The sequence below is a fragment of the Dipteris shenzhenensis genome, chromosome 7 (assembly GCF_047967505.1).
Source record: "Dipteris shenzhenensis isolate YYH24624 ecotype China chromosome 7, Dip_SZ_1.0, whole genome shotgun sequence".
Classification (NCBI taxonomy): Eukaryota; Viridiplantae; Streptophyta; class Polypodiopsida; order Gleicheniales; family Dipteridaceae; genus Dipteris; species Dipteris shenzhenensis.
The window spans coordinates 35,109,437-35,122,485 of NC_141602.1; the positions used below are offsets into that span (position 1 = coordinate 35,109,437).

General features: G+C 43.7%; 1 protein-coding gene across 2 annotated transcripts in view; it reads right to left on the reverse strand.

Moving 5' to 3' along the window:
* Nucleotides 1-5,321: 5,321 nt before the first annotated feature.
* The window catches only part of LOC147900269 (uncharacterized), a 75,951-nt gene continuing 68,223 nt past the window's right edge, over nt 5,322-13,049 (reverse strand). Inside the window, exons 13-15 of one of the 2 annotated variants that reach the window (XM_087377049.1) lie at nt 7,954-8,072; nt 7,674-7,852; nt 5,322-6,033 (exon numbers count right to left, since the gene is read on the reverse strand). In XM_087377049.1, coding sequence (XP_087233175.1) covers nt 5,882-6,033; nt 7,674-7,852; nt 7,954-8,072 — 450 coding nt within the window. In that variant the 3' untranslated portion in view covers nt 5,322-5,881. The remainder of the gene's footprint in view (nt 6,034-7,673; nt 7,853-7,953; nt 8,073-13,049) is intronic. The other variant, XM_087377048.1, reaches the window with a different exon arrangement.

The following is a 13,049-nucleotide window of genomic DNA, read 5'->3' on the forward strand; positions in this document are numbered from 1 at the left end:
CCTAAGTCCACCGGAACTGACAGATCTACAAATGGTTGCTCCAAACTTGAGTTCCAACACCCAAGCAGAAAAACGCAGAAACTGACACAGTGAGTCAGAAATCCAATGAAATGATCCCAGATTCAAGAATGAAGGTGTTTCCAAGCTCCTGAAGTGAAGTGGACACCAAAAGCAAGCAATAGTTGCCTTTACAAGTCAATACGAAGTCTCTGTCATCGAACGGAACGGGAAAAAGCTCAAAAAACGACTTTTTTCTTTGAAAACACTTAGCAGGCTCTCAAAACCACTTCGCAAAACCAAAGTGACTTTTCCAAAGGTTCCTCCAAGGTCTCTGCACACTTGGATGCAAGTAAAGTCACCCACAAAGCTTCCCACAGAGCTTCTCCTTCCTCCCACAGAGCTGCTGAGCTTCAACCATTCACGCACGCTCAACTAGATCACCCGAGATCTAATACCAGTTGAGAGTGCTCTCAACGGAAGCAAGAACGGAAGAGGGAGAGAGAGAAACAGAGAGCCACACAAGTTTTGGTGGGTGCAGAACCACCCTATTCTTTTTTTTCATTCATTTATATATGTGTTTTAGCATTGTACATAACCGGGGTAAAGGCACAGTGACCTTTAACCCCCACAATTATTCCCAAGGGCCATTGCCATAGGGAATCCTCCAAGTGTGCATTTTAGCCCTTATGCTTGGATTGCTACCATAGACCACTTTAGTGGTTACAACACATTTCCTTAATCCAAGCATGAGGGAATTCTTTAAGTACATTGCCTAGCATGTCCCACATGTCAAATGCCATATGGAAGGAACGAATCACCAAATACTATGGCATCCTTGCACCATATCAATAATATCTCAACCTGCATCTATCTACTAGATGCAACTATGGAGACCGCACCATCTCGCGAATCACATGTAGTCGACCACTCCTTGATTGTTGTGCAAGGGCCTATGCCCTGCTGCTCTCTCTAGTGTTCTATCCCACCACCACCATGTGGCAATCTATGTAATCTCTAATCTCGATCTTGTGCCAAGTGTGTTGCTATTGACGCCTAGAGTCGACGTCGTTCATCACAAGGTTGCCAAGATCATCCATGTTGCTGCATGGAGCACACTGGCAACTCGCACTTCACTCCTTTTCAAAGCAAAGCTTTGATACCATGTTACAAAACTTGACTGCCACCAATAGAGCAGGAGCACTTGACTCACCAATCGAGCGGTACCACTTGACGGCCCGATTTGCCCAGATGCCCTCTACCCTATCTCAAAAGGTCCTTTTGAGAGAAGGCTAGAGACAGGGGTCTTCAACTTATGTACCATAATGTACCACATGTGCACTATTGTTTGTGGGATTATTCCCTAAGGGCCATCGTCATGTGTGGTAGCCCCTTAATGCTTGCATTTTACCCCTTGTTCTTGGATTGCCACCATAAAGCACCTTAATGGTTCTAACACTTTTTGGAAAGATTCGTGAAGGTGTTAAAAGGGTACAAAAGGTAGAAGACAAGACTAGAGGGTAACATGATAGGATTGGAATTTAGCATTAAGTTCAAAGAAAAGATGAATAGAAATGGAAGAGGTGTGGAATAACTCGATGATTTGAAGACTAGAAACATGGCTATAATACCAACACCAAGCACAAAATTGAAACACCATTTTTTGATAGGAAAGGTTTCAAAAGCCAAGTATGTAGATGCAAGGACACTGAGGATTGATGTTCATTCGCACTTTACCAAAGTCACAGATGCTTTTACAAGTCGCTACAACCCAAAGATTATGGTGTCTATATGAAATCCAACAAGACAGTACAAGTACTCGTGACCACTGCCTTTCATACCAACTTATCAAAGTGTCAATCATGGATGCCATTTATTACCATCACACTCATAAATTAATATAAGTGTAGTCTATCAACTAAATACAATGCAAAAAGACACATACATATAATATAAGTGTACTCTATATTAACTAAATACAATGCAAAAAGACAATACATCTTCATGCATGGAAGTGTGTATTCGCATACACGGATGTACATATGTGTATGTATAGATATGTATATACACGTGTTATATGTGCACTAAAAATTGTCAAATCATCATTGCAAGGACATGATGCTTTGACATCTAGATATTCAAACCCTTGCTAATTTATCTCCTAAGAAACGTAATTGTAGAAAGGTACAACTAATCTAACAAACCAAACAAATACAACCATCTAGCTTTTATCAGATGATCCTTATTTTCATTTACCATTCCTTCATATGAGTTGTAATCTATGTTTGGATGTAGGATGTTCACGTCACTTGTGGATCTTCCATTTTCCTTTAAGAGGTCTCGCTCAACAGTCCACCAAGCCATGTAAGCATTGCCCAAACTTGGACCTTTCACATCTAATTTTCGAATGGCAAACCATACTAGCCTTATTGTATCAACCGCATCAGCTATTCTCTTCCAAAAGCTAGTAGTGTGAGCCATTTGCTTCATCTATGTGAATTCAGTACGGGCGTCTTGTGAGGTTGACTCAATTATCCACTCGCTAGCTTCTACAACATTATATAGTTTGTTCCGAAATGTGTTTCGCCAGGTTTCAAAAACTCAATGGATGTTCAACAGGTTGGTGGTTTCTGAATATGCCCAACAATCTCTCGTGGTCATGAACACTAGAGTACAAAAGGAAACATTAATATGAGGTTACAATTGATTCCTTCAGATATTATTGTTGTCATCCAATTATTGTCATTATCATTGTTATTTCTCATGTTGTTGTAGTTGACTTTGTTCTTGCCACTACAAATATTGTTCTTCCACCATAGATTGCTTGAATGTTTGGCATGATGCATTGCCATCTAGGTAAAAACCCTTTCTAATTTATCTCCTAACAAACTAAATTGATGAAGCTACAACTAATCCAAACAAACTAAATAAAGATGACCACATAGTTCAAGTCAAATAATCCTTATTTTCATGTACAATTCTGGCACGAGTTATAATCCTACATGAGTTGTTAGGACATGTGATGTTCAATGTAAAATGCTACAATACAAAAGGAAACATTAATATGGGATTACCACTGATTCCTTCGGTAGTTGTCGTCCTGTTTTTGTCATCATCATCGTTATTTCTCATGTTGTTGTAGTTGAATTTATTCTTGTTGTTGCAACTATTATTGATCTTCTTCTCATCCAATAAATGCCATGAATGTTTGCTAGTTCATCAATTGTAGGTTGTTCTCAGTAGATTTTTCCCTATCCGCCGTCTCAAGTAGATTGTTTTCCATAGACCATGTTTTTAAGCTTGTTGCAATGCTTAATTGTTGTTTGTATCTTTTGTAGATTGCCATTGCGAAACAATGTCTGGGGAGCAAGCTAAACACAACACTAGAACCACACTGGCTTGTCATCACTGATGTAAACTTCTCTCAATTCAAGCACTCACTTGTTGCAATCCATTCTTCAATAGTATGCCGGAGGACTATGCATGGGTTACTCTCTAGTGCCTTTCCTGTCATGGGACAATCACGATTGCTATATGGCAATCCTTTCATAGGTCTGCTTGTTCTCTAATGTGACAAAATCTTGCATAATTGTTTTGGTCAAAGGAGACACAAATCACTCAGAGTGTGGCTCCATACGCTTCTGTGATGACTATTGTCATAGGAGAGGCTTGCTGAGTCGCACCCAATTGTCCACAGGTTGAAATCAGACATCGAGACTCTTTAGTACGCCAAGACATTGAACTGCTTGGTGTCTGAACATAAATCACTTTACCAACTGCAATTGCCTAGGGAAACCGATATGACACCCTTCTTGTCAGAATTCGAGGCATGCCAACGTCGTGGAAACCATGGAAACTCCTAGATTCGGGCCAAATTCCTGCACAGCTGTGGATATGAACAACGCTATATGAGATCGAAAGATAATTAACTGTGTACACAATGGAAGGTACCAAAGTGCCCAATTGCTCTACCGGTATCAATCATTCCAATAATTACATCCACCTCATGAATTGTGTCCGCCCAAGTTGCTTGTCATTGACATGCTGTATGAGCCCTCAAACGTAAGGAGCCCTACGATCTCGTTGCATGGAGTTTGTGAACCATGCTTACAAATATAGACAAACGTTTGCATTATAAGAAACAAGAAAAGTGTTGTAGAAGGCCTTGATTCAAAGCACCTTGCTTCAGCTTAGCAAGGTGTTGAGCGCGTCTATTGCACAAGCTTCTATGATCGTCCGCCTACGATATCATTCATTTGCGATAAAAATCAAGCTACTCCCAAGAGGAAGATACTAGGGAGCTTGAGTGGCAAGGAACCTGACCCAAACAACACCAAATTGTCGGAGTGCAAAGCCGATTTAATGCTGTGGTGAACATCTAGGATGGACTTCTGGTGCAACCCGTTCTCCGACAAAAATTTATTTGCAGAAGCAAGATGGAAGTGGGGAGCAAAAGCAAGGTGGAAGGAGAAAACGAAAAGCATGAGGTAGCCAGCTCGCGAGAGGTTATCGATGCTTAGAGAGATTGTCACAAGGTGCCTAGCGTTCTCTCATCGTCCGAATCACACTTTTTTTTTTTTAAGTTTCCTTTTCAAGAGTAAATTTGCTCTTAAAAAGTCAGCTTTAAACGGGAACCTCACCTCGTTGCTATAGCCTGCCCCTAGCGGGGCAATGCTAATAAAGGCCAAAAAACAAATAAAAATATATATTTCCTTAAATATCAGTCCATTTTCAATAATTTTTTAAATTACATCATGCATTGTACGTTTGACATCAAAATATGGAGACCTATGACTAAATCTACAAATTGGCATTTTAACAAGTCATCCTATATCAGTCAACTGTATTAAAGCCCAACTCACAATTGCCATGCAAGGCTTTATGTTAGGAACAAAGGTAAGGCTGCTCTACATTTAACAAAGGTAAGGCTGCTCTACATTTTATTTCAATAAAACTTGATATATCCTTCGATTCCTGCAATTTTGCTAATTACATCAAGAAACGCATTGTTCATGACATAGCAACCTATAAACACATGTGACTTAAAAGTCTAGAAAATGGCATATTAACAAGCCAACCTCCCTCCTTTTGTCCATGATGTCCTACAGCACTCAATAAAAGCAGCCCTTTCAACAAGAGAATGTACTGTTTTACACAGTAGCATGGAATACCAATCTAATTAACTCTCTTCTAAATTGAAGCTCCAGGAGTTCTCTGCAGCATTAGGGCCACTTCGAAATTTTTGAAGAATTTGAACAGTGCCCTCGCACAATATTCATTTTAAATAAAAACATCCATGGTTTATTTGAGATGCAGAAAGCATGCACACAATGTCTGGATGTTTGCACAGTGGCAAATTTGTCACTATTCCTTGTAAGATAATTGCCCTTTCTCTTCTCCACACTCACTCATTCACTACTGCCTTTTTAATAATGCATTCCATTTTGGACAATCATACAATAGATCAAGACTGTAAAACTTTCTACAATTAATGTCATGACCTCATGAAGCCATGTACAAAAATGTTGCCTTCAGTCTTGATTATCGTGCTAGTTTGAGACATCTCAAACTTCGGATCCTCCGAGAGAAAACACCAAGAATTTCCTACAAAGAACCAAAATGAGATTGTACTTCTAGTTCAATTAAAATCAGGAGGATTTTTTTACACAGAACTGGACATGTATATCTCCTTTCAATGTAACTGCTTGATTTCAATAAAATAGCCTGATTGTTATGCGGTTAGTAGATTACAATGTACAAGATTCTACAGAAGTTCATGAGAACTACATTGTTGATCCTCTGCGAATAGCACACAAGATTGCCAGACAGTCAAAATGGCACCCTTGTAGCAGTGAAGGTTGGCTCCTCCACTCCCTGGAATAAATCAGCCACTTTTGCGTGACTTCTTATTCGAAAGCTGACGTCCCTTTGCAATCTGAGCAGAAGGCCCTCTTTTTAATCGCCTCAACGGTGTAGTGGAACTCCTGTGATCAGTCACCTTGACAATATCGTCACTTTCTGATGCATCACTAGAATCTGCAGAGCATACATAGTTTTTAAACTCATGCCAAAGATAAATATATAGTGAATAGGGAAAAGAAAAAAACAGATTTCCAGTCGGGCCCTGATTAAGGTATGCATGCATGGTGCTATTTTATTAGTCAGCTCCTTGAGTTCCAGAAGAAAGCTAGTACATATGCATGCATGCTGTGTTTTGGTTACCCACTAACCCCCACCCTCCTCTCTCCCAGCAGCCCCCTTCCCACGTGGGACTGCTCAAAGCACGAATTGCCCTGGTGCTAGAGAGTGCACGCTGCAAGCTCCTCTACTGGAGCTCAGCTAGACTCTCATTAGCAAGGAGAGTGTTGGTGGTGGGCAAGCGCGGACAGGATGAATACCCAAGCTAGTAATGCCTGGAAGACAATGAGGAAGGCCTGGGTATCGTAGAGCTGGAGATGCAAACGGAGCCACGATGGTGAGGCTGATGTAAGGGGCTTGGCTCCACGCTCCAAGCCTTGGAACCTCCTAGTACATCAAGGGCGCACGCCCCACACTGGTGGTTATTGGCAAGAGGCCCACCCTTGAATCTTCACCGAGGTCCCTCTGATAGGAAAGCGGTCGCCACTAATGCGGAGCTTGATGAGAGTGTGATGACATCTCTTAGGCAACCTCATTAGGATGGACCCCTATGGCAGAGATGAGTTCGAGTGGCAACTATTGATATGGCACCTGGATGTCGATGATCAGGAGGGTCGTATACTAGGGCAACGTGCACACATTGGGTTGGAACAGCTGGTGGACCAATACATGGACTCAGAGCGAGGGGACAAAGATCTGCAGGATGACAGGATCTTAGACTCAACAGCGTGAGAATCATAGTATTCCAGTTTGGAGTGGAGTTGGACCATCGATCCTATACTTTTTTGGTACGGGCTCGATCACTCTTGGTGGCACCCCTGGCTATGGCATGCTACATCAAAAAAGACTTGGACAATGTAGTACAAGGAAGATAAATTAAAAGCGACAAGTCCCAAAACACTAAAGCTACTTCGCCAATGAGAATGAGCTTTGCTCTATAATTCATGCTTTGAAAGCATGGAGGCAATGTTTGGCATGTGGCTGTTAAAAGTAAAAGACCAAGTCCCAAACACTAAAGCTAATTAGCCTATGAGGATGAGCTCTGCTTTATACTTCATGCTTTGAAAGCATGGAGGCACTATTCATATGGTGCCTAGACTGAATGCTTACAATCATGAAAGTATCAAATGGTAGGTAATTACGGCCAACTAAAGGTTCTAAGCTAAGTCAATGCAAGGGTTCAGTGTTTCATTAGGTATGACCTATGCACTTAGACCAATGTATATAGTTCATGAATTCAATTATACTCAATGTCATAACATCTCCTACAGTTCTTGACAGGACACATCTGAGTGTGTGAGACTCTAATTTGATTTGACGATGCAAGTTCATGCCAAAGTCCCTAGGGGGTAAACAAGGGGATTCAGTAGGCATTAGTCTTATCAATGTGCCCCACAATATACTGTGGCCTGAGTCCTGACACATGTACAGCAACGTCTTACATATTTTATCAAGTATCTAGTTGAAGCTTCTCTTAACAGTATTTTTTCTTACTAGGAGTCCCCTTGATAAATGAAACCAATTGACCACTGCATTACCTTTATTAATCACAGTCGAGTTTCCTGCTGTTGTGGAAAGCTCTACCTCTTCCTTCACAGATGTTGGTCCAGATCCCAAGTTACCATATGTTCGAACAGCGTTAACTGTGACAACTCCTGCTTCAACTTCTTCTTCAGATAATGTACATGACCCTTTGAATGGAGGCATGTAGCAAAACCTGCATGCAAGCACGACTTGATGGTTCAAGGAATGACAACCATTCTCCAATCTCCCATGTATACTTCAAAAGAAGAAAGCCTCAAAAGTTCCGACGTTTACCATTCATCTGGAAGGTCCTTACTATCAAAACTCTTGTCTAAAATCCTCCATTTCAGACATTTGTTGCATTGAACCCAAGAATGATCAGGAGTATATTCCGCATTTTGATCCTTTTGGCCCTGCAGGAGACAAACTTTGTTACATATATGCAGGAGGGGGTCAATGCAGCAATCTACATCAATGACGTGCAGGGCAGTAACCAATTGTCATGATTTGAATAATTTATTTGCAGCATCTGCAAGTTTTGGAAATGAAGAACCTGTCCATTGCACTAACAATAAAATTTTACTTTGAAGCAAATATTGTTGAAGAGTAATTTACCATCTGCCCACTAATACACATTCCCATCTCTCCCTACCTGCTTGCTGTGATACTGTCCCGGTTGAGTTCCATGAAAGATCACAAACACCACACCATACATGGCTTCAGATTGTCACACCAAGTTGAAATCAGTTCCCCATCATGCATTTCTCAAAATACACTCAACCATAGAACTTGTACATCAACCCAAGCCCAATCATGAGGTATAAACCATCCCAATTCATGGCAGTAGCGCTATTGTCCTGTGCCACATGTTCCGAATCCGCACCGCAAGGATCATCACCATGTTCAATCAATTCTCAGGCCACACGGCCATGTTAGTGGCTTCCAAGTATTGCCCCATGGTAAAGCTCCTCATAAGCTTACACCAAACAAGGCCCAGGCCTTTTTATATAGCCTCAGGAATCCTAATACTAGGAACTCAAATCCTAATACTAGGAACTCGCCCTTGTCCAGTGCTGGTCCAAAGTTGCCGCCCTAATTAGACAGATGTGTGTATACCAAAGGTAATGTACTTTGGAAAAAAGCACATCACTACACAGCCTCAGATATTCTAACCCTAGTACCTTTCAGTACTCTGGGGAAAAAATATTTTCAGTAACTTGTACAGAAACTCTCCAAGCTGAATTAAAGAATCCCCCATCGATTCCAAAGAGCTGAAGTTGACCCATCTATTCAAAGAGCTTAAAAAGTTCTATTTACTTCCCTTGTACGTCTCAAATTTCCCTGCAATATCACAGCAACCCCTGATGAGAAAGTTTTTGTGGATTGTGCTTATTCTTTTCCATATGACCTCTGCAGTTTTGACTCCCTATTTCGAGAAAAGAGTTTCTCAACCCTTCTTGCAAAGGAACTACATTATCAATATCCAAATGATCGAGATATTGAAGGTCTAGTTGGGAGCCGAAGTATAAACACTTATACTATCCTATTGATAGAGACAGTGATGGCACCTCTCGAAGGGATCCATGTGCTAGTACATGCTCTACTTCAATAAGCATGAGTCTTGAGAACATGGAGGCAAACAGGATCCCTCACAGTCCAGCTGGGATGTACAACAGTTTGTTTTGGGACAAACCCTAGCAGACACAGATTGTGTCTCATGTAGAGAGACTTTAGCCTCTACATCTGACTTGGATGATCCACAGCAAACCATTGGTCCCACATCAGATCTTACTAGCTGTATGTGTGCCCATTTTTAGTTGCCCCACCTCTTAGCTTTCATTGTATCTATTTTTTTTCAGTCTCAGACAGATGCCGCTGGAGGCCCTTCGCCAAGGAGGAGAGTAGGACCATGTCATCTACGTACAGTAAATCAGGATCAAGGAGCCAAGTACGGAAAACATGCACCTCCTAGAGTCATGATGAAGGACTGGAGCTCGTCAATGTATAGGCCAAAGAAGGTTGGTGATAACGGACAACCTTGCTTGATCCCAATTGCGCTCATGATCTCCTCTGCCCACCCAATCGAAGGCCTGACTCTGCTTGATACATACTCATATAAGGTCCCAACTACCCTGATGATGTCCTAACTGTACCCTGGATCAAATAGTTGTGTACTATCGGCCTTGGTATAGTGTCAAGGCTTTGCAAAAATCCACAATGCAACAGTAAACGCTGCTTCCATGCTTGGGCCCTCTCAATGAAGCTCTCAGTGTAAAGATGTGATCCAATGTAGCATGATATGCCTGAAAGCTGACCTGTCCCATCGCTCTGAATCCCTCACACTCTGCCTAGAGAGTAATGAGAGTGATAATGCCTGAGGCATTATAACTCATGTTACTCTATCCTTGTAATGAATTTGTTTCAAAGTTAATGTCACAAATCATGGCAATCGAACACTAATTAGCCGACCACAGCTACGGATCTACAACACCGCAGTAGTCGCAAGCTCCCTGGCTCCTTCAACGCCTACACAGAATGGGAGGCTCCTCAAGATGAACGATCGGCTAACAGCGCCCTCTCGGCTCATCGTCAACCAATTCAGTCTAGGCTTCAGCGCTATAGCTCTCCATCAACGCCAACTCCACTCCTCATAAAGCACCTCTCAGCCGTCTTCACCATCCAATGTAACGACCAGCTCCCCTAAGGCGGCCAGCCATAACCTTGCATACGAGCCTCAAAGAAGCAGCGCTCCATAAGCAAGTAGATGCCTGGGAGAATGAGAAACATGTTAACATGGCATAAGCCTCCTTTTGGCACTTTAAATATTCCTCTCCCCGGACCAAAGGAACATTTACCTGCCAGCCCCTTATATTTTGATAAGGATCACCACTCTCCATTTTGGACAGAAAAGAATTTGTAATAATATGGAAGCTTATCAAGCCAATTTAAAAGACTACTTTTGTAATATGTTATATCTTGTGAGAAGAAATTCCTAGTATTAAACATACTCCCAAGTACTTGGATTGTGCTTTGTTGGATGCACCTTTATATATCACAAGGCTATATGGCATAGTATACACTAGATATATTCGGCACATCTGTGCCTGTGTTAGAAATGACCCAACAAAGGGTACGCACAGCGGAAGACTGATAGTATTGCCCAGGAGCTCACACAGTGTGCGTGTGGGGTGTGGAATCACAGACTTCTTAGCTTAATGTGCATAGATGTGCAAGCCAGTAAATCGACAATGCTAAGAGACAAATATAGAAGCAACACTTAATATTTCCATCCGTCCACAAAGTAGGAGAGGATACAATACCAACAGGTTCTCCTACTAGACGTCAAGCACTTCTAGATCTTTGAGCCCGCGTGCTCCACCTCGAGCATATGTAGACTCTCTGTCTAGATCCCTTCCACCTTGCTGTCCGGAAGCCAACCTAGGTGGGCAGCCCTTTCTCAGCTTTGTCTGCATGCTATGATGTACCTCCTTCACCTCCAAAAGATAGGCCCAAGGTAGGTCTTACTGCTGCTCCAATCTGCCGACTTTTGGCTGCTCCAGGTGATATGATCACAACACCTTGCTGCCCTAGAAGACAGCCAAGGTCCAGCCTCTAGGGAACTCAGTCAGCAGCACACCTTCCACTCTCCTTCACCCCCAGTGTGAGGCTCACGGGAGTGGCTGCTCCTGTCTGCTGCCTTCCCCGCTGAATGTTGGATGTTTGTATGAGGCACAATGGCCTCCTTTTATAGGCCCAAAGGCCCTGAGAAATGGAGAAATGGCCGACCCAGTAGGGGAATGAACAGAACCCTTTGGCCGACTTGGTTGGCTGCCCCAACCCTAACCAGCCGACCTGCTGGTCGGCCTGGTTGGCTGGCTCAACCAGCTCTATATAAGGGCCCTAGCCAGCCCCTTTTGGGCTGCTGCTAGGCTGCCCTTTTCTGCTGCTGAAGACTCTATTGCAGGCTGTAAACCTACCCACAGATCCCCGCCATGCTGCAGCCCGTCGCCGGCACCATGTCCTGCCCGTACACCTTCTGTACACTGCCGCGCTGCAGCAGCCTGTACAGATCTGTACAGTGGCTGACGTCATCGTGCCTTCGTTCCTGGCTGGAGAAGCTGCGCAGATATGCTTTGCTCATGCCCGTGGCACCGGTTGTTTCCTTCCCTTCCTCTCCTATTACAGCTCTCGCACCACTTATGATACCTACTTCGGAGGTGTCATACACTGTCCCGCATTACGCTTCACTCTCCCCTCTCCCTCTCAATCAGCCCACGCTCCCACACCCCATTGGGACTGCCTCATCCATTCCACAGTCATCTCCGTTCCTCACCCAATTCACCCAGTCACCGTCCAACTTCTGGACTCAATCCCACACTTTCATGCCACAGCCATCACAGTTTCAGCTTGGACATGGGTGGGCTGATACACCAGAGACCTGGGAGACCTTGCTCATGGAGATAAATAGTTTCCGTGGGCGTGAGATGGAGCTGACTCGCTTCGCACGGGAGCAAGTCCGCTTCAACCAAGAGCAGAGCCGCATCATACAGGAGCAGGCTGGTCTCATTCAGGGACTCAGACAAGATATCCTACAGCTCCGACAGGTGGTCACAACCATACACACAATCCCAAGGGAGTTACCCGGTGATCGAGGCACAGATTGCGAGCATGCAATCTGCTATTGAGAAGACATCCACGTGGGTTGACATGGCCAAACAGGAATCCGCAAGGGTAACCATTTCAACTACCCTCATGGAGCAGCAGCAGAGAGCCAGTACACACAGCGTGAGCACACCCAACGGCCCATCACTAATTTCTTCCAATCACAGGATACCTCTCCTCAGTCTAGCTGACGACGCGGACATGAGCGAGAGCCAGAGCCACGACAGCTACGCCAACGAACAGACTCACACATCCGGGTCCATGACATCTCGTCTCTGCTCTCTGCCCGCCCCACCGGGGTTACCGTTGCCCTCATCCACAGGGCCACCCGCCGCCCCCGACGACCGAGCTCGACTAGGCCGCGTGACATCAGAGGCCAATCATCTATCGTAGGGTTTTTTCCGGCCTCCCATTTGACGGCCCCTCTATGATTGGTCTCTTTTTTTTTTTTCCATGAAAAAGACTTCTATTAAGTAAGAACAAAAACCCGCGAGAGCAAGCTCAAAGCGGAATACATCATGAAATCATGAGGATAATAAAAAACCCCCTCAGAGTGAGGTGGAAAGAAACCAAGGCTGAGGCTGAAAGTGCCATCTCAACCCTGTAGTAGATTCAGAGAAGAAAGGAGAATCCTTCCATTCCCTGAAGAAAGAAGCCCTCCTAGCTGAGGCTGCACGGGAGTCCCCCTGCATACCCGTCCATACGGCCATCAGAGTGTGTACGATGTC